Source organism: Camelus dromedarius, chromosome 12, assembly GCF_036321535.1.
Source record: "Camelus dromedarius isolate mCamDro1 chromosome 12, mCamDro1.pat, whole genome shotgun sequence".
NCBI classification, from domain to species: Eukaryota; Metazoa; Chordata; class Mammalia; order Artiodactyla; family Camelidae; genus Camelus; species Camelus dromedarius.
Window position 1 is genome coordinate 72,316,232 of NC_087447.1, and position 27,294 is coordinate 72,343,525.

The following is a 27,294-nucleotide window of genomic DNA, read 5'->3' on the forward strand; positions in this document are numbered from 1 at the left end:
ATCATCAACATAAGGATTGATAGTTTTGGTCCATTCAACAAAGTAACAAGTCTAATTCTTAATTTTGGCTTTTTGAAGTTAAAATCCAGGCTAAATTGCCTTGAGACTATGATGGAACTGGTTAAATGCCTTATAAAGAAATTTTCTTTCACTGGGATTTCAAAATTTGTAGATACTGACAGGCATATGCAGAATAGATAAACAAGGTTATACTGTATAGCACAGGGAAATATATAGAAGATCTTGTAGCTCACAACAAAAAAAGTTACAATGACTATATATATGTTCATGTAAAACTGAAAAATTGTGCTCTACACTGGAATTTGACACAACATTGTAAAATGACTATAACTCAATTTAAAAAGTGTTAAAAAACTTTTTCTTTCATGATACTACATCCCTTGTGTTTTTGCTCTGTGATGAATTTAGCTGTCACATATATTAGAATTTGAGTTATTTCTGTGCATTAGAGATCCCTGTGCTTAAAAAGACTACTTCTTTTTAACAGGTTTAAAATTTTTTTTTAAAGATTCCCCTTCTAAGCTTTTTTTTGACTTTTTTTCATAGTATAAAACCCAAAACCTAATGAAATGTGTCTCCAGGTTTTAGAAGAGCGAAATGATGCTCAGAGACAACTTTCTCGAGAGCAGAATGCCAGAGTAATACAAGATGAAATCCTGGCCCATCATCTTTCCCAACAAAAGGAGGCAGAAAAGGCTAATAAGAAAATGAATGCCAAGGTATTTTCTTTAGTCATCTTCAAACGTGTGTCTATGAATTTGTATACTTACATAGTTTAAAAACCAATACTGTAGGTACAGAAATTATAGAGGGTTTTAAAAGCCTATATATGTAAATATATTTTCTGGAGGTTTCATTTCTGGTCCATTGGATAAAGCAATATTTTGAATTCAAATCTATTTGCTGGCAACAGTGACGTAGTAACATTCACAATGGCCTCATCCTAGGAGAGGCTGTTAATATTGTCCATAGGAATCGATGAACTTTCAATTATTTCAAAACTGTTGCTACTAATGGCAGGCATTCTAGTTTCTGGCAGTGATCTCACTCCTTTGATAGATGATTGGAGAGGTTACTTTATCATTTCCACTGATGGTAAGGAGGGAAAAGCGCAGCCAGTTCAGAAACTGTAGTTTGGGTGTCATTCTCCTACGTGTGATAAAAGTAACGCTCTGCTCCATGTGGTATCCGATTTCAGTACAAGGAGCTTTTGAATATAGTGATAGATATGCCATAATCTGTACTTAGTGATAATTTATTGATCAGTATTTTATTTTTAATAGAACAGTTCACTGTGTTTCCCTGCTATTTCACATCCATTACTGTTATAAACACCATGAAGAAGAAAAAAAATTATTGCAGAAGCAAAAAGTCCCCTGGTTTTGTAAGAAGAGCTCTGTAAATTTGACCTTCTTTACCTTTAGTGTATTCACCATTAGGGAAATAGAAGGCTTCTCTTGTGTTTATGTATTTATCCTAGAGAAGTAGCTTTGGTTTGGTGTAAGAGTCAGAGAGTCAGAAGCCCTGGGGAAAACCCTGCAGCTTGCTTGTATTTTAACCCTTTATTCCGGAATTGTCACAGCTAACTGAGTTAACTGATGTTTGTAGATGTGCTCAGTACAGTGCTTAGATTTATCACTTATCCGTAGATGTAATTCTTATAACTCACTCTAAAAATGTTAGAAAGGGAGAATATTTATGGAATATTCTCAGGAAAAAAATTTTTAGGAAATTTAACCTGTCCCAATATATACAGAGCTAAGGCACTTACTTTGGGGGTAGCTGTAAAGGCTAGATGTCAGATACAATTTTTAAGTATAGTCAGATTTATTCATTTTTTATTTTAAGCCTTTTGGGTTTGTTGCATTTCAGAGAAAGGCAGGCCTTTCCAGTTCTGAGCTTCTTAAACATCGTTTCGTGGTTTCTTTTTTACTTTCATGGATTCACTGTCTTTAATTAAATTTTTGAACTTTTGGGGATTTCTGCTTGTTTAAAGTTTGAGATTTGTATCCACCTTAAGTTTTTCCAGTTGGATACCCAGATATTGCAAACTTATTGTTGTATAAACTTAGAGATTAGTCTTTGACTTCAAAGGAAATTATGATATGTCAGTTTATTGCGTACAGTTCAAAGAGTAAGAGATGAGGGGTTTCACTTACAGGACACAATGGATTTTGAGCTGTCTGACCCAAAAGATAGCAGCGAGGTGCTTCCTCAGCAACTTCCTGAAGCTGAACGTCAATTCCGTGGCCCAGAAATTGAGCTCCATCCCAGGAGAGATGCTCTTAGACCAATGACATTGGTATTACAATGTGTGCATAGAGACCGAGGCCAAGCCCAGCATTCAAACAAGGAAACTGAACTCTTGTCTCAGAGCAAACAAGGGGAATTCAGCAAATACATTGGAAAGCAGGCATTCTTGAAGGAGACAATATGTAAACTACAAAGTGAAAACACGTTGCTTCGACAGCGACTGGAAGTTGCTCAAAATGAAGGCAGAAGCGAAAAGACAATACTTAATGCCCCACAGCTGTTTCTGGATCACATGGGAAAACTTGAAGCCATGAGCAGACGAGTTCTGATGCTGGAGGAAGGAAACAAGGAGTTAATCGATGAATGCAGATGTTTAAAGCACAGACTGTGTCAGTATGAAACGGACAGAGCAGAAATGGAAGTAAGTACCCAGAAAGGGAACCAATTTTCAGACTTCCTCAAAGAAAATTCAAAGTAGTATCTGATGAAAGCTGAACGTTGAAACTAGTTGAATATGAGAAATGTGCGGTCTATAAATATATACACTGTAAAGCAGCCTAAAGGCATTTCTTGTATCCAGCAAACAAAAATTAGACCTGAGAGGTGCTTTACGTTGAGTAAAGATGCCGTGTCACCTGAAATTCTAAGAGATTAAGCTATAAGTTGTTGACAGATGCAGCCGGGTCTTAGTAATTTATACTGCCCAAATCATTTTAATCTTTCTGTCACCACATTTTAGTATCGTGAAGCAGATAAATGAAATGCTCAGAACTAAAATGAGTATTTTGAAATTAAGATTCAGTTGTGTGAACCAAAAAAGTAAACAAAAAAAAAGAGAGAGAGAGAGAAAAGATTCAATTGTGTGGATTACTTTGACAGTTAAATCCAGATTTCCCAGATGAACTGATGTGTAAATGCTGTATCTTGCAGTACTTTTCCTTCAGTAGCTTTTCATACATTTTTATTTGATATAACTTTGTTTTTATTCATGTCTTTTGGAACTAAATTCAGAAATATTTCCATCTCAAATCATGTATTGTTATGATCTCTCCACTCCTTGAAGGCATCTACTTTTCATTGAGTCATAATTTGGGACAAATGTAAATTTTAGCAAAACTGTGTTTGACTTAGTCTCCCATGTTGTATTTATAATTTACTTTGAACATTTTTTCAAATAATGTGCTCACAGTTCTCATTGCAAGGCTCAGTTACTGTCATTTGGATCTAAGTTTGTCCAGTACAGAGGAACTGGAGCGCTCTGTGATGTTCGAGTTTGGCACTGGGGTCCCATTTTCAGACTGAGGAGGAGCAGCCAGAGTCCTGAGTGGCAGGAAGGGAGTGAGTGGGAGGGGTGGGGGGAGCCGTAGGAGCTGCAGTCCAGGAGGCAGGGGAGGCCAGGTTGTCTCGGGTCCCCAAAGGCCACTGGAATAACCTCGCTTTTATTGTGAGATGGGAGTCTGTTGGAAGGCTTTAAACACCAGATTGAATATGTGAAGAACTCTGAACTTAAGCCTCTAATGAGAAAGAGGGAGAATGTTCCACAGTGTGGAATTTACCACCACTCATCCCACCCACACACCCCTTTCTGTTTGAGACTTCAGTGGGGGTAAAGCTTGGCCACTTCCTGGGAGGGGCAGGGAATGGCTGGTGGGGCTGCATCCATCGTCTAAGTTAACTTACTGTTGGTAAGGCAGGAGGGTCACTCCTTCTGTGTCTTTAATGAAACTCAGTAAACAGGAATGTCTGAGGAAAAGAAGGTGAATTGATGTCTGTGGGGATAGTTCTCAAAGTCCATTTGTTGGAGTTATATATTATTAACGTAACTTAATGATAAGGTGACTTAAAATTCAGTAACAGAGTTATCTCTTTAGGCCCATATGAGACAGCTTCAACAAGAACTGACTGACACCCGAAAGAAAGTGTCCATGTTGGAAGCGTCCCTGGAGGTGACAGCACATCATAAGACTAATTCAGAAAACAAGAGACGGGATGGAGAGAGGAAGTCACATCAAACTGCGAATCCAGTACGTATGAAATTCAGCACGTCGGCCGTGAGTGTGCAGCGCAGAGTGTTGCAGGACACTAGCTTTTCAGGGACAGCTTTCTTTTGCATCTTCCTTATAATTTCACTTTTATTATCTTTATAATGCACTTGTTTCTTAAACTTTGACTTTCATTCTGCCATTCTTTATTTTTTTCTTATAATATTTACCCGTAGAGAAGTTGAGATTTATACCTCTTTCCTCACAGAAGTTAACTTTCTTTTTCCTATTAAACAGTATTTGTTAGTGATCTCTCACCACAATGAGGCAAGCTAGATCAAATCAGAGGATAATGTTTCATGGAATGTTCCAGAAAATTGTCATGTCTCATCTTCACTTTTGTGAATGGATATCGAATCTGTGTGTCTTTATTTCATGGATTTCAGAATGCCTTGTGCAGAAAGGTCATTATACAAACCAGTTGAAGTTAGGCATTGCCTTCATTTTCTCTTCATTTTAGACATGTTGTCAATGCACGGAGAAATTCAGATCACATCTGTACACCCAAAATAGAGAATTAAGAAAATTGTCTAGATCCTGCCTTTGGATTTTTTTTTTAACTTTGTTCAAATATAATTCACATATTATAAGGGGATTGCATAACTCAAGTGGTAGAGTGCATGCTTAGCATACACAAGGTCCTGGGTTCGATCCCCTGTACCTCCTCTAAAAATAAATAAGTAAAACTTAATTACTTCCCTCCACCAAAAAAGAAAAAAATTCACGTATCATATAATTCGCCCATTTAGGATGCATAGTTAGTATCTCCTAGTATATTCAGAGATGTGCAGCTGTCACCACAATCAATTTTAGAACATCCCCATCACCCCAAAAAGAAAGCCTGCATCCCTTGGCCATCACCCCCGGCACCACAGCCCCCCCATCCCCTGGCAACCACCAGTCTGACTTCTGTCTCTATAGATGTGCCTGCTCTGGGTGTTTCCCAGGAATGGAATCACATGCTGTGTGGTCCTTCATGATTAGCTTTTTTCATTTGACAAAACGTCTTCAAGGTTCATCCATGTTACAGCGCTTGTCAGTGTTTCCATTTCTGTTTATTGTCGAACAGTACTCGGTTGTGGGGCTAAACCATTTACCCATCCATCAGTTGATGGACCTTTGGGTTGCCTCTCTTTTTGGCTATTGCTAATAATGCTGCTGTGAACATTTCTGTCCAAGTTTGGGTGTAAACATGTTTCCATTTCTTTGGGGAACAGACTTAAGGATGGAAATGCTGTCAAATGGGTCATATGGTAACTCTGTTTAACCTCTTGAGGACCTGCCATGCTGTTTTCCAGAGTGGCTGCACCATCTAACATTTTTATCCAAAGTGTATAATTCTCCCAATTTCTATGCATTCCTGTCACCACTGTCCACCAGCTCTCCTGCTAGGTGTGAGCTGGCATCTCATTGTGGCTGTGATTTGCATTTTTCTGCTGACAAAGAATGTTGGGGATGTTTTCATGTGTTTATCCATTTGTGTATCTTGTTTGAAGACCTGTCTGTTTAGGTTTTTGCCCATTTTCAAATTGGGTTGTCTTTTTATGATTGAATTGTCAGAGTTCTTTTGTATCCTGGGTGCAATTCTTTGATCAGAAGTAGGATTTTCAAGTATTTCCTCCTGTTCAGGAGCTTGCCTTCTTACCTTCTTGACGGTGTCTTTTGAAGAGTAGAAGTTTTTAATATTGATGAAGTTCAGTTAATCTATTTCTGTCTTTTACTGTCGTAAGACACAAGTGCCAGATCCAGTCATGAAGACACACCCCTGTGTTTTCTTCTAAGAATTTTGTAGTTTTAGCTTTTTCATTTTGAGTTAATTTTTTATATATTGTATGAGGTAGAGGTCGAATTTTGTTCTTTTGCATGTGGATATCCAGTTGTCCCAGTACCATTTGTTAAAAAGACTATTATTGTCTCATTCAGTTATTTGACACTCGTATTGAAAAGCAATTGACCGTAAATGTGAGGGTTTCTTTTAGATTGTCAGTGGTGATGCATTGATGTATGTCTGTCCTATGCCAGTACCAATTCAGATGTTATGAGAACTCTTTCCGAGTCTTCTTGCATATTTCCAGTTGTTTTACATAATAATAAAAATTCAGTGTCACGGAATGTCTGTAACTCTACTTCTGTGGAGATTTGCTGCTTCGTGAAGGGGCCTGTGGCCAGCTTATGCCTTGCTGACTCTGTGACATGACAGAAAGTAGGCTTGCAAAGGTAAAGTCCATCCCTTCCCCCCCATTCAGACCTTTAGTTTCTCACCCAGTGCCTCCCACTTCACTCCAGTTTCCATCAAATCATGGTCACGGGATCTGCTGACTCAGTCTGCAATATACTTCATTATGTTGCATTCATTATAATTCATAGACTCATCCATAGATTTCAGTATCTAGAGGCAAAAGGTTAAGCCTGGAAAAGATTAAATCAACCTTCCTCTTTGGAAACCTCTCTAATCCATCCTCTTGCCGTTCACGATGAAGTCCTCTTTTGGCTTGGTTCTTGTGTGTAACACTGGTGCCGATCTTGTTCTTGGTGTACATCCTGCATCGTCAGCTCCATGTGTCTACCTCCTTTTACTTAAAAGGAGAGGCGCCTAGCTGTATTCTATAGCTTAATGCATAATTAATGAAATAAATATTTCATCCCATCCAAGGAAAATTTTCCAAGAGTACAGCTGTTAAAAATTAGATAATATTCAATCAGTTTATCAGAAACAGATAACAGATTAGTGATTTGAATTTCAAAAGTTCAAAGCCAATCTCTGATATGGAGAAGCATCGTGCTACAACATGAAGCTGAGACAATCTTACCTTCCCTTCCCAACAAGCTTTTAAGTAAGGTAAAGGAAAAATTGTATTTAATTTAAATACTGTGAAAGGACATTACATTTATGGTTCCATAATATTTTATTTTGTCTCTGAGGAAAGGAAAATGAAGAGTGAGTGCTAGATTAATACGTTCTCAAAGCTGCCTGTCTCTTAGAATTTCAGTTAATTGAAATGAGGTAAAAAGGCTGATTTTGGTAAACTGACTCTTTCTATTTGTTTTTCAATTATTAGACTTCAAATCCTGTGTCTCCTTGCTCACCAGTCTTCCTTAACCTCAAAGTTGAGGGGAAACTGTGAAATACATGCCTGTTTGTAAGGAGCTGTAATGGGATGGAACTGTAAAGTATCTTCCCTCTCGCTAGTTCTGAGGTCTTTCTTTCAGTTATCTGCTGCTTCTCATCAGCACTTTGTCATTAATAAGTTAATCTCAACGTTTGTTACATTCCAGTTTATAGGAGACCAATTTCTACTATATTCAAGTTACATTTCTTACTGTCTTTTTTCATCCACTTTTGTGCTTATCTGTTTCTGCCTAACAAACTCCCCAAAGTTCAGTGGCTTAAATAAGCATTTATTTTGTTCACAACCTGCACTTAGGAAAAGTGTGGCCAAGACAGCTGGCCTGTATTCCTCTCAGCTTCAGGTGGGGCAGCTCGAAGGCGGGGGGCTGGAATCACGTGAAGGTTCACCCATTGATGTCTGATGGTTGATGTGGGTGGTGGGCTGTGGCTTAGGTGGGGCGGGCATGTGGACCCCGTCCCCTGGAACACGTAAGCTGTCTCTGTGGCCTGAGCTTGCCCACCTGAGACTGGGTTCCAGGGTTAAGAGCGAGGCAGAAGCTGAATTGCCTTTTGAAACTGAGCCCTGCAGTTCACTCGGTGTGACTTTCACTGTTTTCTGTTCATTAGGAGCAAGTCACTTAAGGTTGGCCCATATTCTACCTTTTTTATGGAATTTAATTTTGAAAATTTATGGAGACACTCAAAAACCAGCATAATCTACTCACTAGCCACAACGTTTTCTTACTGCTTCCACACGAGAAATCCACTTATCCCCACTCAGTCCCCAAGCAGGTCTCGGTCGCTGTGGTGTTAGGCTCAGGCTCCAGTGCAAGGCCTTACTTTCCCATCTTCCCCAGGTCCAGGTGGGGCTGAGGTTCCTGGGTGTGGTGGTTCTGGAATACAGCCCTTGGGTATACTCCCCTCAGTGCTGGGGCTTGAGGATAAGGAGACACGGGTTATTTACCACCACACACCCGACATTCTGCTGAACTGCTGACTCCCTCTCTCACAGCTGGAAGGTGGGAGGCACACTGGCCCGTAGCAGTTCTGAAGTGCAGCCCGATGCTGCCGGCTCTTTGATTAGGACTTAGTCCTAACCCTGGGAGGGGTTCTCCTTCGCCGCCCTCTCTGAGCTCTTGGTTCCGTCCCTTTCATGAGCAGTGACCTGCGTTTGCAGCTGAGTGGTTCTCTCAAGCCAGCTTCCTCCTCGTAGACCTTCTAAGAAAAACCCAAAGGCCTCTTCCCGTTTTGCACTGTCTTGTCTCTTTCAGTCCAAGCTAGCAAGCAGTAGTTTTGCTACCACAGTTCTCTTTAAAACTTTGAGTTTCCTGTGAATTTTATTGGGGTTCCTGCCATTGGAAAAGCTATTCTCACGTCTTTTTGAGATAAACTCTTCACCTTGGGCTTCCTGTGAAGCTGTTGTGGGACCGTGCCTTTGAAATTCTTACGCTTTTAAGATCTTTAAAGGAATTTGAGGCAGCACGTTAAACCTTTCCACGGTCTCAACAAAGTCTTGGCTTCATCTTTAGACTGTTTTCCTGGCAGCACCCTAGATTTGATCTTCGCCCGGAAGCCATTTCTCTGCTTACCCATTATGTGACAATTGGGCGTGTGGAGATGCTTTAAATGGGATACAGATATTTGAACCCAGTGAGTCCTGGTTCCTTTCTATTTAATAATCTTTTTGCTTGTTTTAGCTTATCTCTCTCATCAATTTTACTTTCAGCTGTTCGGTAGCAAGGGTCCCGTTCCCTCCGGTTTCAGTGTCATTTCCTTCCCTGGCCTAGAATCCTTCCCTCTCAGCCCTTCAAGGGCCCTCAGGCTTCCACTCACAGTCTCGTGGACACTTTGGGCTTTCACTCTTACTCGTCTCTACATCTGTTCAGGTTTCACCTACCTCCAGGTGCAAAGGCATCCCCACAGTTTGGGTTCTTTTCTAATGGTTGTGCCCCATTTTAATATCAATATCTGTGCCAGTGATTTATTGCTAATAATTTATATAATAAACTGCCTCAAAACCTAGTGACTCCAAACAGCATTTGCTTGGTTCCCAAATCTGTGTTTAGACAAGGCTCAGTGGAGCCAGCTCATTTCTTCTCCACTTGGCATCAAGCGGGCACTAGCATAATCTAAAGGCTTGTTCATGCACATGTCTGGAAGTTGGAGCTGGCTTTGGTTGAGGACATTCCCTGGGGTCATCAGCTGGGACAGCTGTGTGTACAAAGACTCAGTAGGTGGCCTGGGCTTCACAACGTGGTGGCTGTGTTCTAAGGGTGAGCATCCCTATGGAGTGAAAGTCAGAGGCCATTTAGCCTTAGAAACCACACAGCGGTGCCCCTGCATTCTGTCCCCTGGAAACCAGTTAACTGAGGCCAGTACATACTTCAGGGGAGGGAATTTTGCAGGGGAAGTGCCAAGGAATTTGTAGAGATGTTTTACAACCACCACCTCCGCCTGCCTAGTCTCAGCAAATAATCCTTCTATCTGAAGGAAAGCAGTTCTTCCCAAGTCAGTGTCACTGAAATTCCAGCAAGTTTTTTTGTTTGTTTTTGTTAAGTATGTTCTCTTGTTTTGTGGAGAGCCACAAAGGATTACAAGAATTAAGGCTTTTTTGTGTGTTTAGAAAAATGTATCGGTCATCTTACTAAACCACTACACTAGGAGATGGATTTCTCCTTAACTCTGTGAATCATTCATTGCTCCTTGGCATGGAATTCAAACTAGCATAAAATATTTGTAGTTCAGAGAAAGGCTTATGGCCTTAGAATCCATATTTGTAAGATGTATTAATTGCAGTCTTTTTTTCAAAGTCTTGTTTTGGGAGGCATTTATTAATTCAGCCCTAAGTAACTCAATATGATCTCCCTAAACTTTAAAAATCATGAAGAGTTGAGACTTGGGGAAGGAAGGGCTAAGAGACTTTCTACTAAGAGGTGACTTGTAGTCATTTTATGTAGGAAAGACATGAAACAACTACAGAAAATAAGATTGTAAAATCAAGTACAAATGTATAACAAAGATGATGAAAATAAACAGTATATTTTTGTGACTCTTGGTGGTTTGAACTTTTTTCTTGATTTTCTGAGTAATTTGTGTTTCTCCATTCCACAAGGTAGATATGCCACTTTATTGTAACTGAATTTATTTCAACCTTTGATGCTGGGTTAGAGTTAGGCTGTTCTCAGTCTGCTAACATCATTACCAAACAATTTTATCTTTTTCATGCAGAATGCTGATCTTCCAGCAAAAGAGGAGTCTACATCTTCAGTAGTTCTCCATCTGAGTGCAGAAACTCAGCTTCTTCTAAAGGAGTTATTACCCTATTACCTGTGAAAGAGATGCAAAGGAAATGTGAAGCACTAGAGGAGGAGAAGAAGAAGTTGGAGGAAGAAGCAGTAAACCTGAGACGTCACCTCGAAATGAACCCAGTGGAACGCAGCCAAGTGGAGCATTACAAACGGGAGCCTGGAGAGCAAGCAAGACGGGATGCAGTAGAAGCACTGAAAGAACTCAGGCGAGCTGTGCAGCACAGACAGGAAACTGAAGAACAAGCAAGACATGATGTAGTAGAGAAACTAAAAGAAATCAGCCAGTTTTTACAGGTGAGACACTGATCTGTAACGTGCTCTAACTCACTTTGCTGAGAATGACAGTTCTGATGTGTACATTTTATGTGTTTCCTCTACTTCCCATATAGCAGTTGGTTTTGTAGATTTCTGGAAGGAAGGCCGCATTTGTTACTCCCTTTAAATAATTCAGTTTCCATCATCACTATCACTAAATTGATCTTTCAGAACAATTCTCACTAGAGAATCATTTTTAAGACCAATTGGTGTAAGTCAAGACTACTAGGAGGAGAAGAATATATTGTGATGTAAATACTGTGCCACACTCGGGGATTGCTCTTAAGTTGTATTGTTCAACTTTTAAAATTTTAAATTGATCCTTTTATTCTTTGAACTATGACATTACATGAGTACTAATATGAGTGATTCAACTTTAATTTTGTAATTCAGATTTAATTCACTTGACATTGATAATAAGTAGTTTAACATTCAGCTTTTTTCTCACACTTAAAATTGCTCTCTGAGTCATTGACTCAAAACTAAAGGGAACAAATAGACTGTAATTACTCAGGTTATAATTATTTTTAAAGTTGTATCCTTTTAATTTGCTTTAGGCACAAGCAGGATTTCAAGAAAACGTGTTGACAGAGTATAAGCGTGCTTCAGTTAGTCAAACGGAACCCAGAGTTAAAGATCTGGAGCCTGAACTTAAAAGCGATTCTAATGAAAACAAATTGGAAAAATACAAACAACTGTACCTGCAAGAGCTAGAAAATAGAAAGTCTTTGGCAAGTGAACTTAGCTCGTAAGTCAAAACATAGAATTATAGAAAATAACTCAGGTCATTAATTTGCCTCTAAGGCATAATTCTTACTGAGCCAGGTTCATGAGGTGAGCAGCAAGTGAAAACTAACTAGATAGTGTAATTTGGGGAAATGATGTTAGCAAATGAACTCCCCTTTAAAATGTCAGTCCAGGGCAGTTTGCATCTCCCTGCCTTTTGTTGCTTTTACACGACTTTATTTTTTATATTTGCATATATTTAACCTGATCTAGTCTTTAAGCTAGGGGTTTTGCAAACTTTGTAATTTAGACAGCCATATTATCACAAATTTCTAGCTGGAATTCCCATAAATAGAAATGTTAGTGAGTTTAAAATTGACTGTGTTTTGGAAGAGCACAATGTAAACCCAAGGGGCCCCATGCTGGTATTTGGTGAATTTACGTTCTTGATTGTGATATTTGGTGTCACCGCTCGTGGGCACCCTGAGACGAAGTACTGTACCCTTCTAAGTTTGTCTCCGCTACATAAAGGCATGCTTGGGGAATAGGGGGAACTTCACATAGGGGTGAAGGGCAGCATAGTGGTTCACAAAGTGGCTAAGAAGAATGTGGTGGCCTGCCCGAGGGGGTGTGTGGGAGACAGAAAGGGCGGGTCCCACCTCCGGTGCCTGAGTAGCAGTGTTACAAGCTACAGGTCTCCCCGCTATCCAAAAGTAGAGCGTTCCTATGAAAGTTGTCGATGTAAAGCAAAGAGGCAGTTACCTTAGGACACATCTTGCTGGTGGATGCATGAAATAAATATGCATAAAGCACAGGCGCTCACGGACACAGTCCTAAGCCGTGGCGGCGTGATGCCGGGACACTGAGTGTGGTTCTGCGGAAGGAGCTCGGTGGGGCCCCTCTCGCTGCTCGGGGCGCTCGTTGCCCCTCTGATGGCTCGGGCTAAAACAAACACCCAGCGCTATTCTGGCTTTTTGCTTTTTTCCCATAAAAGTGAAAATCCGCTTGAGAGTTTGTTTGATTATGGAAAACAGGTGCTGATGTAGGCCTCTGGTAAAAGCGAAGTAACAAAGTGAGCTTTGGGAAATTGGGGGACACTTGAAATTGCCCCTGGCGCTGTCGGAGTTCTTTCCCACCATCGACTGTGCCGCCTGGTGCCCCCCAGAGGTGGTGGCTCTAAACTGTTGCTCAGTGCCGCATGCTTCCTTTCTCCCAGGTAATGAGTGAAATGTGTATATAAGGGGGGTGAAAGCAAATGCTTGAAAATGGCTTTGAGGAATGGTTTATCTTTTATTTCTAAACTGGTTTACTGAGGGTGAGTATGTCTAGATGCAGCCGGTGCAGAAGGCAGTGGGGGTCCTCTGTGGGGGCGTCTCCATCTCTGACTCTCCCCACTTTGAAGTACTTGTTAGTTAAGGGCCCCCCCCTAGGCACGTACGTCCTTCTTTAGGACAGTTTTAAACTGTAATTGTTTACAGTAGGTCTTCGCTGACGTATTTTTGGTGTTAAAACGCAGTTTAATGGGACAATCTGTTTACTATTATAGCAACTGTAAAAATACACATCACTTAGGAAGAAAATGAAATGAATGAAATCTGTGTTTTGCGATCCTCGCAGGGTTAATGAGAGGCTGGCCGAGGTGAGCACTAAGCTTCTGCTGGAGAGACAGCACAAGAGCTCTTTCCCTGGCTTTGTTCCTGCAAGGCCTGTTGGCGCACCTCCTTCTGCTTCTGGTACTAGCGTGGAGGCCAAAAGGAGTCCTACTCGAAGAAGGCGCTTCAGGACTTTTTCCGACCCTTCAACTAACTTGAGCGTTCCCTTGTTCCGGGTTAGTTATATTATCTTTTTTTCCTTGGGTTTCAGATTTCTGATACAATTCTTGTTTTTAATTTGATGAAATTCTGAGTTGTTTCTTTGACTGATGCACACTAAGTAAAAGCCATAGTTAATTGTGCTAATAAAGAAAGGAGACAAATTTTATAATTTTTTAAAGTCCCTGGACTTGTAGTTTTCAAGACATACCTGTCATTAACTTTATTCAATAGATGCAACTAAACTGACAAATGTTAAATTTCTTAAAAATCTCCATTTTAAATTCTAGTTTAGAAGTTAAGTATTAGTGCCAAATAACTAGAGATCCACTTTCCCTCGATTGGCTTAGTTTCTGATTGATTTCGTTTTGGCATTGGTTGATAGTAATTTTCAAGTTTTGCTGCAGCCCAGTTTTTCTACCCCTAAGCACAAGTAAATGATTGGCAGTGAGCTACTTAAGCACATGCGGATGCTTTTTATTTAAAGGAATCCAAGATAAATTCTTTTTATGAATTCAATAAACTTGTAACACTAAAAATATTAAGTTCCGTTTTTAAGTTTAAAATTTTTATCATTTTCTTCTGTAAGAGTACATCCTTAATTGCTATTTTACTTCTAGCATTGTTATTTTAATTGTTATAAAATGTCTTACTGAGCAGTTGTAGAACATTTCTAAATACGTAGTCAAGGAAAGCAAATACTTCAATTTTTAACAAGAAGTTCACTTATGTCTCTGTCTTGCCCTCACCTGCAGGAATACCGAGGTGGCAACGATAGTGAGTCTTTAAATTACAACCAGTTTTCATTGTGTATCGTTGTTAAAATAGCCATTTAAAGCGGTACGCATTGGTTTATGGTTTGATGGTGTTTTCATGATCTTCTTGATGCAGAGAAGGGTAACACGGGCCCTTGTTATGTGAGGTCTCAACCCATTTCTTCTCACTTGGCTTCGTGTCATAATAAATCAAAGAAGAATAAAGCTCAGGTTTCGTAGACAGTGTTGTGGGTAAATTGAGTCTAAGTGCTTCAGAGTCATGAAACCGGACTGCGTGGTGTTAAAAAAAAAAATGCATGGCTAACACTTCCGCCAGTGGCTAAGCATGATGCAAACTCGAAATGTTTTCATTAGTTGTCACCAAAAAATCGACAGTGTGTCACTTTGCAGGATGATGGTGGAAGAGTGTGAGTGCAAAAGCAATGCAAGAGAAAGCTCCTGAGGACAGTTTTCTCCTTTAATGTTTTTTGGGGAAAGAGGTGTCTATGTTTTAGTACTTCTAGATACACTGGAAAATGATTTATTTTAACCTCAGTGTTGTAGTTCCGAGGTACACGTAGTTCTGTGGGGCCGTGGGGCCGAATCATGCTAGGTTTAGCAGGGAGGTTAACAAGCCCCGCTCTGTCCGGGTGCAGAGACACGTCTCCCTCAGCACTGCCGGGCGCCTCACAGGACTTACTGTACATTTACTGCTTACAGATTTCTTAGACTTAGAGAAAGAAGGTGCCTTGTGGAATTGCTAGGGATGTAATTATTTCTGCTGGGAAAACATAAAGTAATGCTATGAGAGGTGTGAACATACTGTTTAAAATGACAGGAAGGGATGGGTTTTTGCATGGGGCTTAACAAAACAACAGACTTCCACAGCTTTTCAGCTATGGCTCTAGAAAGCAAAATGTTAAAAATGGCATTGGGGTTGAATTTAACATTCTCCTTCATGTGCAAGGTTTTAATATTTTGGACTGTTCCTACTGTGAAGTTCCAGCTTACTCAGCATTTTTTTCTAACTTGACAGAAGTGTTGCTCTAAGTCTGTGACTTCAGTCGTCCTGGTTGTCGAAGCAAGTTTTTTCCAGTTCGTTACACTTGGGTTTATTGCCTCTCTTACCGCTGCATGAAGTATAGCCTTGTCACCTGACATCGTTATAGCGGTGACAGATGGACCCCGTATCTGTTTTGCTAATTTTTACCCTCAGATTTCACATTCTAGTTTATTTCTGGGATGTTTTGTCCTACATGTCAGAAGCAATTTTACAATTTTACTCAATTATGTTATTTAATTATATTACTATAAAATACAAAAAGTTAAAATTAGCCTGAGCAGATACATCAGTGTTAGATTTTCTTGCACATAGAATTTTTTTCTGAGAAGTGAAAACTTAAAAATGGATTCCAGACAGTATTATAACAGACAAAATTTCTCTGTTTTAAAGATTTTTTTTATGTTCAAGAGTTTTTTAGTATTGGTGTGCCTAACGTGAAGCATGGCCACAATAGTTAATAAATGTCCTTCAGATCTATTTTAAATAGGAAGACTAAATTTTACACTCATTGATTTTGGAATTTTGGTGTATTACTGACACTTTCAAACATTTTCTAATGATTTATTTAAGTAACTTAAATTTCTCAAATGTCCATTCCGTTTAGCAGCTGTTTTTCTAAATGGGATTATAGCAGTGCACCAGAGCTAAAACGATTAACATTCCTAAGACTTTAACTTTTGACATGACACAGCACTGCGTCTCAGCAGAATCTGGTCACGTTTCTTTTAAAAAAGTATGCTTCCAAGGCAGGGCACATCCACTGTGAATTTTAATTCTAATCAAACTATCACAGTAGTTAAGCTCACTTTTCATAAGGCAGAGGCAGAGTTCAGTAACCTTGTTTCTGCTATCAGCTCTCTGCCCTGTGGACTCCCTCCTGCCCTCATTTCATTTTGTCTGAATTTACAAATGAGGAAGTGTGTTATCTTTTGAAAGACAATCACTCAACTTCTTCCAGTTCTTTTTCTTTCATTCACTTTTTTCTCTGTACTTAATTTTTTAGCTCCTTGATCAACAAATACTTTCTCATTTCCTTTCTCTGCAGCAAAATACATGCATTTAATAGTTACAAACTGACAAGTGTCATTTCCTTCATACATTAACCTATTTACAACAGGATAATGAATCAGAGCAGGTAAATGACTTGATTTTATTACATTTCTGGAATTGTACTTATGTTTATAACTTTTAAAATAAGAATGGTACCAAATTTTAACTGAAAAGTATCAATAATCTGAGAACATATTCACTTTGGAAATGAAGGTGTGTGTATACGTGTGTGGCAAGTGTGTTTTTATCAAATTGATCTCGGAAAGAGAGGGCAGCATTATCTTCCAGCCTGTGACGTCAGTTTTGACCTCAATCCTGCAGTGTCCACAGTGGGACCTTCCATTTCTATGGGACATAGTCTGCAAACTGCCAGTTAGGAGAGAATGCTCCTAATTAAAAACCATTACAATTAAAACTTGCTGATACATTGTCTTCCTGTGTATAATTTTCTCACCTTTCTGTGTTTTTGTTAAATGGAAAAGTTTAAGTAAAGCTGCAGGTTCCTTCTCCTTATTAATGTTGGACTTCAGACCACTTCCACCATCTGGACATGGGGGTCCTCACCTAGAAATAAACATAAAGGTCCCAGAAGTACCTATTTAGGAAAATAGCTTTGCAGAGGAAAAGATAGTAATCTTACATTCAGCTCATGTGAAAGTGTGATCTACATTTTGCATAGTGTTTACTAACGGTTATATGAATTTATTTCAGTAAAGTCTTCTCCCTTCATCTGTTAGGCGTTTTTCACTTCACAGGACCCACCTGGCACTGTTGTCATGTTGTTGATGGCAGAAGGCCTCTGTAGAATGCTCTTGTCAGACAGTGTTACGGAAAACAGTCTCTGAAAATACTGGCAAATGGTAGCCCCAAATTTTGTCTTTGCACCTAACATTTACAAAGTCCTCGGCTCTCGTGTCGCTGTTACCACCACAGTGTTTCTTATGTCTGGTGGACTAGTTTAGACCCTGTTTAGTGAGCGGGTGACTTTTATAAGAAAGGTATTTAAAAGAACACTCTGGATGGGGACATTTGTAGTTTGAAATGTCCCCACACATTTCATAATTAAATACGTAACTAATTAAGTCAAGTTTCAAAAAGTTGGCCCTAATTTCTAGAATGGAAACAAAGTTACATTTAAAGAATTACGTATTGTTTTCCGTATTTCTAACTCTAGGAAGTTGTGAATCAGAATCCAACTTTTCAAACTGTCGCTAGTCTCTCCTTTTCTTTTCTTCAAGCAGATTTTCTGATATAAATATTTTAGTCATATACAGAGAGCAAAATACATTTGCTTAACTTGTTTGCCAGTAGAATTTTCACTTGACATTATAACAGAACACTTCTTCATTTTATGCATCTACGATTCTGTGCTAAAAACATTAGCAAGAACAGTCCTTCAAATTTTAGTTTTCTAAAAGTGCAGGAATGGAAAGCTCATTTTAAGGAAAAATCCATTAACGTTAAAAAAACTAAACTTTTATAAAGGGCAGTTTTTCTGAGAACTGCAGAGTAATGCATTCAGTGTAGAACATGAATTGTAGTGTAGACTTGAATTCAATGTAGACTTGAATTGTTTAAACTCTTTGTGCTAATGAGATCGGGCATCGCCCTCTGAGATTTTGTGTATCTGACAGGGCAGCGTTTATTGTGCTTTCCATCAGGGGAATCTAAATAGCCTTACATATATATGCTCTCTATTATCTAAAATCAAAGTAAGTAGGAATTTATTTGATTTTATTTCTGTGATTATTTTTTCTATTTAAGCAATCCTCAAGTTAGGTCAAGTCCCTAAAAGTATTTATTTAAAGGCCACATTTCATAAGCTAGCTGTCATTCCTATGATAGTGTTTCTTATTTAACTTACACATTAAAAATAATATTTGACTTATTTCAGATGCGGAAGTAGTTGGAGAATAATACAGATAGAGAATTAAAAGAAGGTATGTTGCCAACATTTCTGAATTAAATTTAGATATTTGTTTCCAAAATGCACTGGAAACAGTAAATGGCACCTCTTTCTATTGTTTGAATAACAGATACTATGTTAAATTTTTTTCTTACACACATCTAACGAAAAATGTGAAAGCACAATTTCATTCATAATGATAAGTGTACTTATTCCTCATTTATTCATCATGATCCATAGCTTTAAAAAAAATCTCAGGAAGTCTGTGTTCTCTCTCTGTTTCTGGCTGTGCCCTTCCTCTTCTGCTGTCCCCGTGGGCCTGTCACCTGCACACGGACCTGTTCTCAGAAAGCATGGAGGTCATCAGCTTCTCGAGTTTGGTAGTGACTGCGGCCAAAATCCCAGACTCAAGCAATCACAGTTCATGTACCTGTCCCCCGGTGGATGACAATTAATTTCCTGTCATTCACTTTGTCACGGGTTAACCTTTTGCCCTCAGGAAAAATTCCAAATTCCTTAGCTTGGAAGAAAAACACCCACATCGATCTGGCTCTTGCCAAAGGCTTCAACCGTATCTCTTTACTCCCCTGCTCTGCCCCTGTGCTCCAGCGGCTGGTCCGACTGCGTCCAGTTCCGCGGGCGCCCTTCCTGCCTCCGCTCTTTGTGTTTGCTTCTTGCCTCTCCTTCCCACACTTTCTCCTCTTCCTTTGGGCATCTGCTTACACATCACGGCCACCAGAGAGGGGACAGTATTGACAGAAAGCTGGACGTCCCTTCGGAGTGTTCCGACTGCGCCCTCTTTTATACCTGTCATGGCATTTATGTCTCTGTACCGAAATTGCCTGTTCATCTAGTTTTCCAGTTTACGGTACATGATTTTTCAGGGTGGGCTTTGTCATCTTCATCTTGTGATTCCACTGCTTATCACAGTGCCTTAGTACATGGTTGCCGAGTAAATGAATGAAGAATGAGAAAACCGGAGGCTCTGATCCTTAGCCACAGGAGCAGTTATTTCAACGTGCAGCCCTGGGCAAAGTCTAGAATAGTAATCTTGTATTTTGTGTTGTAATCGTGTGTAGGTATTTTTCGTTCTTCTTAAAACTAAGAAGAGTCTCAGCTTTTCTTAAAAAATAAACTGTCATTTAGTTACCTATGAAGTATTTTAAGTAAAGAATCTAATTCTTTCATTTTCTTTCCAGCTACTACTGAACTTGAATCTAAGTCCTAGAGACTCTCTCACAGCCTTGATGGACGAATCAAGTCTAAGTCCAGATCTGGTTTCGAAAGCACGTGAAAAATATGTGGAGATTTTGAAGAATAATTATATGATCTGCAAGATAAATAGTAAATATTTACCTGCTGGGCTGTTCGCTTAACATTTTATTTACTGCCCGTTATGTAAGATACTGACCCTGTTTATTAAGGGAAAATACAGTTGCATTCTATGGGCATGATTAAAATTGGTGTAGTATTTTAAACCACGTTTCTCTGCATCTCATTGACTTGTAAGCAGATTTTGGGAATAAAACCCAGCACTCTGGAGTATTATATACTCAAACTGAGCCCAGATGCCAGCTGTTTAAACAGCACCCAGCCACCCACCGAACTTGTTGATATTGAGCCGTGTTGATTGATAGCTTTTTTGAATTTTCCAGCGTTAATCGCTGTCTATAGACCTAAAGATTTAGACGGACAGCGTTTGGATCTGCTGTGGGTGTTGCAGTGTTCTGATGGATCACAACAATCGAGACAGTGCCATCAAGCTTTGTATATGTCACTTTAAACACTGATTCACAGATGTTTCCTCATGGAGAAACGAAATCTGCCTCAGGCTTTTCACTTTCTCTATTTATTTACTTTTTGGAAACAGTCTTAAAATTAGAGACAAGTTCCGAGCACCAGACTCAAACGGACGTTGTCCCAAACATGCCATCTCTCCCATACATTCTCCTAAGGCGTTGTCTATCTTCCCTAAATGTCACTTGTTGTACCATAAGTGCCCTTTCTCTCCCCTCTCACCAAGAAGTCATTTGTTTTTCAGAAAATACCTTTCTCCTTTTCCTGTCACTGATTAAATTGCATATAAGCCCCCACTTCTAGCCACCCCTTCAAGTCCCATTGCTTTGTGAACTCCTGCATGTATTCATACGTTATTGTTTTCTCACAGTAATCTTCTTTAGTCAATTTAATTTGCAGGTTCCCAATCAATGAATGTAAGATGATAAAGGAAATACTCTCCTTCTCAACAATTTCCAGGAGCTAAATTTTTAAAAACTCCTACTTAGATCCTTTATTCCCTTTTCTGTCTTTTCAGTGTGCTTACTTGGCAAAACTCCCAGCTGCACAACAGACTGATTGTCACTCTTCCCCCTTACATCCCCCCAGGCATCTAAGTGCTGCTGAAGAAAGTCACGCACTGCCCAGCGATCCTACTACTTTTATTTAGTTAACTTGCACCTTCTTCCTTCTCAGTGATGATTTCAAATTTCCCTCTCTGTAAACATCTCCCTCTGTTTCTTCCCTCTCCTATGAACCAGACAGTCTTACTTCTGAAGACAAACATCCTGAAGGATTTGCCTGCTTCCCCACCAGCAGTCTGTCCCCACCCACGCTGGTGTGTCTTCGCTTCCTCTATTCCCACGCAGCAAGTCACTCGTGACTCCCACGTCTAAACCAAGGTGACACCTTTCCGGCCCTTGTCTAACTGAACTTCTCATTCCTCCGGGCATTCCATGTAGCTGATCTCTGTAACTGACTGCTGCCTGCAGCTTCCTCTTTAGTCTTCAGCTGAAGAGGATGTTGAAGGTGAGGGCTGCAGCCTTCTTGGTGAGTTCACTCAGTTTACCCTGGCTGTCTCCCAAGGAAGTACACGTGTTATTCAATTTTTATTTTTCTCCTGTTAGTCTGCCTCATGTCAGGTTAATTCTTAGACCAGCCAGATGAGTCTAGAAGGGTGGAGGACCGCTCCCCGCCCCCACCCTAACTCAAGCCTGAGCACAGGTAGCTGTGCTCATTCTCAGCTGGCGTGGGCGCTGCCGCGCCTGCAGGGAAGAGGTCGATGGCAAACTCTGCTATTCCTCCAGCACTAGCCAGTGAGCTGAAGCTCACCTGAATGTCCTCCAGGCTGAGCTGGGGTCACTGCTCCCGGCAGCAGAAGACTGCCTTTGTGAAAGGAAAACAAAAACGGAGTCTGCATTGCTCGAGAGGGCTCACGAAGGAGGTGAGAGTTACGCACATCTCAGCCCACAGAGAACCCGGCCCTGTGAGCATTTATTGCCCGAATGAAGTCATCCGGAACACCTGCCAGAAACTTCAGCTTCACTCCTGCTCTGCTCTCTCAAGACGGCCCTACAGTCCTGAGATGCTCTGCCCCCTTCCCATCCCCACACCGTCTCATACCTCAGGTCTCAGTGCACCACCACTGTTTTATTTTCCTCTGTTTTCTCTTTGGCTTTTTTAGTTATTTGCCTTTTTATTGATGTATATAATCAGTCAAGATGTGTCTGTTTTTGGTGTACAGAAATGGAATTGACCTTAATCTACTAACAAAGAATGTCAAACAGTTTGCGTTAAATGTTCATGTTTACTTGTATTAACCAAAGTTTTGCAGCCGAGCTGTACTCTGCTCAGGACTAAAGTGCTGTTGAATTGTTTCATTAGTGCTGTGCATACGCTCTGATGGGAAAGTTTTTGATGTCCTAACAGAAATACATTATGATCTATTTTCCTATGGAGTTGTTTCTATTATCACCTTTTATTTTCACTTTTATTTAACAGCAGTACCTCTTTTCCTTTTAATCCAATTTTATATGCTGCTAAATATATTTTAAGTATAGTGTGTTTGCAAACCTTGGTAGCCATGATGAGAACTTTATCATGTGTAGTAGGAAAAGCTATGAAAACAGGTAGATTGTAAACAGAAAATATTATGTTGTAACTGTATGAATTTTTAACTGCTGTAGACTGGATTTTGGAAAAGAATGTAAAATTTATCCTCTCAGAATAATTAATTTGTAAATTCTGGAAGTTCAATTTTTATGTGGATGGTATGACACTTGAAAATACTGTCTTGGGGTTTTTCCCTGAAAATACCCAGATGTGGCACCAGTTGCAGCAGGGGCACCAGAGTCAGCAGGGACAGCAGAGGCACCAGAGGCGGAGGAGAGAGGAGGAGGAGGAGGACCCGGAGCATCGGCGGCGGCAGGAGGAGGAGGAGGAGGACCCGGAGCGCCAGCGGCGGCGGCGGCAAGAAGGGGGGCGGCAGCTCAGCAGGAGGAGAAGACCCGGTAGGTATTCACGCTCCGCGGAGCTGAGCCAGACGCGTCTTCTTACACACAGGTTGCCACTTCCCGGGCTTGAGAGTGAGCGTGGTGTCGGCGGAGGGAGATGGCCTGGGAGCGCATTATTTCATATTTATGTTAGTTGTGTGGGTCCAGAGTGAAGATATAAAATCCATAATTTAGTACAGGTTTTGGATAAAAAATAGTGAAAAATCCTGAGCTAAAGGGTCACACTCAGAGAATGCCATCAATGTACCACTGTCTGCTGGAGGTGGAGACCCACGGGAGAGTCCACTGGGGTCAGCGCTGGGTGCCAGGGGTGTTTCAGCATCTTGTCTATGTCCCAGGTTATGAAAAGCAGAGCACTGATGATGTCCAATAGGGAGATGACCAAGTACCAGAACCTGCAAATAGAGAATTGAGGTTTCATATTGCCTTTCAACACTGAAAACCTGAGCCAAGTACAGTATTTTTTTCAAGTTTTGGCTACATATTCAGAAAGATATGAGCCTTATACTTTTTGCTTATCTAAAAATAAGGCAGGATTTCATAGGATTTGCAACTGGGTTAAGACAAACTTTAGGGACATTAAAAGTGTTGTCTAGGTTACTTATGTTTTCATGGGAAAATGTTAAGTGTATACAGACTTTCACATTAAATTTTTTCCTGGAACATGTACTTGGAATAATAAGCAATTATATTCTGATCTCAATACCATGTACTATTTATAGGTAGAGCTCTGGAAATTTAAAAAATCATAACAAACTCCCAACAGATACTCATTTTGTATGACATTGGGGTTGTAACATGTGAATGATTGCATAGAAGAAAGAAACCCTCCAGCAAACTTTCCTGAAATTGTGTGGGTGATGGAACAGAAAACATAATAAATATAGAAAAAAAGTGAAAATACAGCTTTTAAAATATATTTAGGGGAGATGAAGTTTAATCATATAAAAGCTTCTGGAAGAGTGTGTGTGTGTGTGTGATATATATAATTGTATTAAGAAAGCACATTTGTGAGAGGTAGGATTACAGGTACTTGTAAAAAATGTGGTTTAGTAGTGTTTAGGAGCATGGATTCAAAAATAAGACTGATCCGGGTCCAAGTCCTGTCCCCTGGAAACCTGGCTAAATTCTGTGGCTGAGCAAAGTTACACAGCTCCTGGGGGTACTCTTTTCACTGTATTTGATATGAGTGGCTCTTGGTAGAATAGTGTGCTGTGACAGTCCTGGTACACCCAGCACTTAAGAACGTTATGAGGATTATATAAGAAATGAGTATAAAGTACCAGACTTATGCTCAGTAATTTCTCACAAATGATTATATTATTGTTTATTTTTGCCAATTTTTCTTGCAGAACTTCTAAAAAATGTCATACATTATTTTTGTAAAGAAAAATAAAAACAAAATAGACCTACAAAAATATCGGGCATGGAAGTTTACTTTTATAATACATAGGGCAGGGTAGGGAGACATTACTATTACAAAAAGCTAAAATTTTCCCCCCAAATTTTTCCTACACTGATTTTTTCCCATTATTTCATCAGAAAATGCAAGTGAGGGTAAGGTTGATTGGGCCTATCAGCACTATCTATATGAGGTTTATGTTGAAGGTAAAAATCAGTACATTGCTTATTTGTAATCATATAATATGGAGTAGGTCTATGTAAATTGAACATTAAATTAAGAAATATTTATTCCAGTCATATCTCTTCTGTTATACTGAAACCATAATTAACTATAGCCATAATTATTGCATCCCATTTGAAAAGAATTAATTCCAGCCATAACTAACCCTTTGTATTTGAAAAGAAATGACATTTTGGAAGATGGTAAATTTAGGGCAGCTACACATTCTTTGCTGCCCCTCCCACTGAGAAGTGAAGGTTACTTCACCTACCTTGAAACTGGGCTAAATTTAGTGACTTGTTTGACCAAGAGAATTTAGGAGAAATAACTTTCTGGGACTTCCAAGGCTATGGCATAAAGGACCCTGCAGTTTCTGCCCCAGCCTTTTAGAATACTCGCTTTGGGAGAAGTTGGCTGCTGTGTAAGAAATCTGACTACCTTGGGACCACTGCACCATGATGAAACCCGTGGTGACCACATGGACAGGCTGTATGTAGAAAAAGGGAAGGTGTGTAGGCAGCCCAGCTATGTCAGCCATCCTTAGGTGTCAGACACAGCAAATGAACCACCTTAATAGACGTATGAGCTCAGGTGATGTGACAGAGAGAGAACTGAAGAATCTAACCAACAGCCAGAGTGAAATCTAGACATATGGCTCCAGTAGAGGAGTTCCAGCTATCTCCAGCCAGTCAAGCCATCCAAGGTGAGGGGGCCCCGTACCTCTTAAAGAAACGCACCACCCCCATTGTAGTCTGCCCAATTCCTGACCCACAAATGATGACTGCAACAGAAGGTATTGTTTTATGCCTCTTAAGTTTTAGGGAGGTTTGATACGCAGAAATAGATAACCAGAATAGAACCCGTATTTATAAATCAGAGGCACTTCAAGTAGATTTACTACTAGTCTATGTAACTGTCCTTCTTTTCCATGAATCACACACTCCTAAACCAGTCATTTACCAAAGCTGAGCCGAATGTATAGTCACAAAAACTTGCTACATGGGTGATCACAACATAAGCAGCAAACTAATGAAAAGATCCAACATATTTTTTTCAAAGTATCAGTCCATGCCACGTGTTCTTACCAAAGCAAACTCATGAGCTATCCTTCCATCTGGAGGCAGTTTTGCACCAAAACCTGCAGCTGGGAGCATTCTATCACCGTCACAATCTTGAACGGTCTCCCCCACTGCTGTCAGCGCCGCACCGCAGGTGTGCAGTTTTGACAAGGATTCGTGTAGTGGAGAGAAGGGGGCTGGGCAAGTTGCCTGATGACAGAAAAAATACTTGAAACATAAGGGATCAAGCTAAAGATGTAATTTTTGGACATTTTACTTGATGTCTATTTCAGATTGAAGTACTAAAAGTTATGTTTTTCTGCCTACATTCATAGTATGTTAAATAGTTTCTTTTGGATAGAGATTGACATAGTGGTATTTATTACATTAGACCAGACATGTAGAAAGTTTCTCAAATATATGTTAAGCATATGCAGCTTTTTCTCAAACATTTCTTCTCATTGTCAATGCCGTAGGCTATTCTTGAGTTTCAGTCTCAGAAGAAGGGTAAGAGTACTTTTGTTAATCTTGTTTTATTGTAATCTTTATTTTTTTGCCTATAGTCGAAGGCCCCAACTGATTTAATGGGCTTCAGTTATTCTGAAGCCTTCTTAAAGTTGTATCACAAATAGAAACTTATTAAATACTATGCCATATCTTAATTTAATCACTTAAAAAGAGAAGAGCATAATGATTTTGAAATTCATGCTAGTTAATTAGCAAGATCTGAAAAAAGTATTCAGTTTCTAACTAGATATTAAGCTAGGAGCCCAAAGCCTCAAAGTCAAGTCTTGCCATTTCCAGGATGACAGCTATAAAAGCCTGTAGTAAACCCCACCACAGTGGTTACTAGGAAGACAAAATAAGATTATGTACGAGGAAGTGATTAAAAATTATGGAGCACCATAGAAATGCAAAGTTTAGCTACTAATGCTATGATTGTGTGGGTCATCCACAAGGCTCTGAATTTTCAGTATGCTCTGTTGTGGGATATTGCATTTGAATAAAGGTGAATTTGAGAGAGAAAGTAATACATGTGCTACCACTTAAACACACTGAGATTCACATTCACTTGCCCTAATTACCAGCACAAAGGCAGCCTCAAAGTCCATTTAGTTTCTGAAGTGAAGATGGAAATTAAGTGGGACTTGTCATAGCTCATAAAGCGCAATTCTGCATTAAAATATTGCCTGAAGAAGGAAAGCCTCAAGGCATAGTTCTTTTCTGACAGGGAAAAAATAGTAATAAGGCCTTGAGATCCAAAGGAAAACTAAATGAAGGAAAGATCTCCCTTTGGTTTATAATGCATATAATTGTACCCAGAACATTTTTGATTTAAAAATAATTCATTGCGTAAATGCATATATATTTCCAAAGCGTTACCAGCATTCAAGGGCTGTTTCCACATGACAGAATTTCTAAAATATGCATCCTTTGACCAAGATGAACCTTAATGTTCCCCTCAGCTGGACTAACCTTTAGAAAGATTTCTCCTGACTCCAGGCCCTTGACCTCTTATTTCTTGGAGCATAGACTTCAGGAAACTTGGAATTGCACATTGTTTCTCTGCTCCTTTGAGATGCAGATCTTCTGTAATCCTGGAGTGTCTTTCTCGGGGCCGTGGGAGCTGGCCCTCTGACGTGTAACCATGAAGGAAGGGAGCCCCTGGTCTCTGGGAGAGCTGGGGCCTAACAGCAGCAAGAGGGACTTAGTAACCGCAGCAGCCTGATCACCCAGGCCAGCTCCCCACCATCAGCCCTCAGCGCTTTCCCGCTAGTTCACCACAGCACTTAAAAACCCTCTCACCGTTTGTTCTAGAAGAGCGGAATTCAGTTTCTCTCTTCTGTTGCAATAGCTTCAGTCTCTATTGCAAAAGTCCTGAGTCAGGTCTTCCTTAGCCATTCATCTGGTGCAGTTTTCCTTTGACCCTTCTTTCTAAGATAGGGGTTTTGCTTCTTGGTTAA

General features: G+C 39.9%; 2 protein-coding genes and 1 long non-coding RNA gene across 7 annotated transcripts in view; 2 read left to right on the plus strand and 1 right to left on the minus strand.

Moving 5' to 3' along the window:
- LOC116151631 (coiled-coil domain-containing protein 144A) overlaps nucleotides 1–27,294 on the plus strand; it is a 112,136-nt gene that overhangs the window by 29,630 nt on the left and 55,212 nt on the right. The window lies entirely within an intron of this gene.
- On the plus strand, nucleotides 4,158–23,549 carry LOC135322698 (ankyrin repeat domain-containing protein 26-like). 4 transcript variants are annotated; one of them, XM_064492868.1, is made up of 6 exons: nucleotides 4,158–4,298; nucleotides 10,654–11,027; nucleotides 11,606–11,796; nucleotides 13,392–13,602; nucleotides 18,348–18,393; nucleotides 19,559–19,680. In XM_064492868.1, the coding sequence occupies exons 2-5, from the start codon at nucleotides 10,764–10,766 to the stop codon at nucleotides 18,357–18,359; spliced, it is 678 nt and encodes a 225-aa protein (XP_064348938.1). In that variant the 5' UTR covers nucleotides 4,158–4,298; nucleotides 10,654–10,763; the 3' UTR covers nucleotides 18,360–18,393; nucleotides 19,559–19,680. The 4 variants fall into 4 exon arrangements, with proteins under 4 accessions (XP_064348938.1, XP_064348937.1, XP_064348939.1 ...); XM_064492867.1 differs by lacking the exons at nucleotides 18,348–18,393; nucleotides 19,559–19,680 and adding an exon at nucleotides 20,897–23,549; XM_064492869.1 differs by lacking the exons at nucleotides 18,348–18,393; nucleotides 19,559–19,680 and adding an exon at nucleotides 20,901–23,549.
- On the minus strand, nucleotides 22,910–27,246 carry LOC135322699 (uncharacterized). Of its 2 annotated transcripts, none has more exons than XR_010383489.1 (3): nucleotides 27,137–27,246; nucleotides 25,358–25,540; nucleotides 22,910–23,043 (listed from the first exon to the last, which is right to left on the minus strand). It is a non-coding gene; the product is annotated as an uncharacterized LOC135322699 (long non-coding RNA). The 2 variants fall into 2 exon arrangements; XR_010383488.1 differs by having other exon boundaries at nucleotides 26,807–27,246.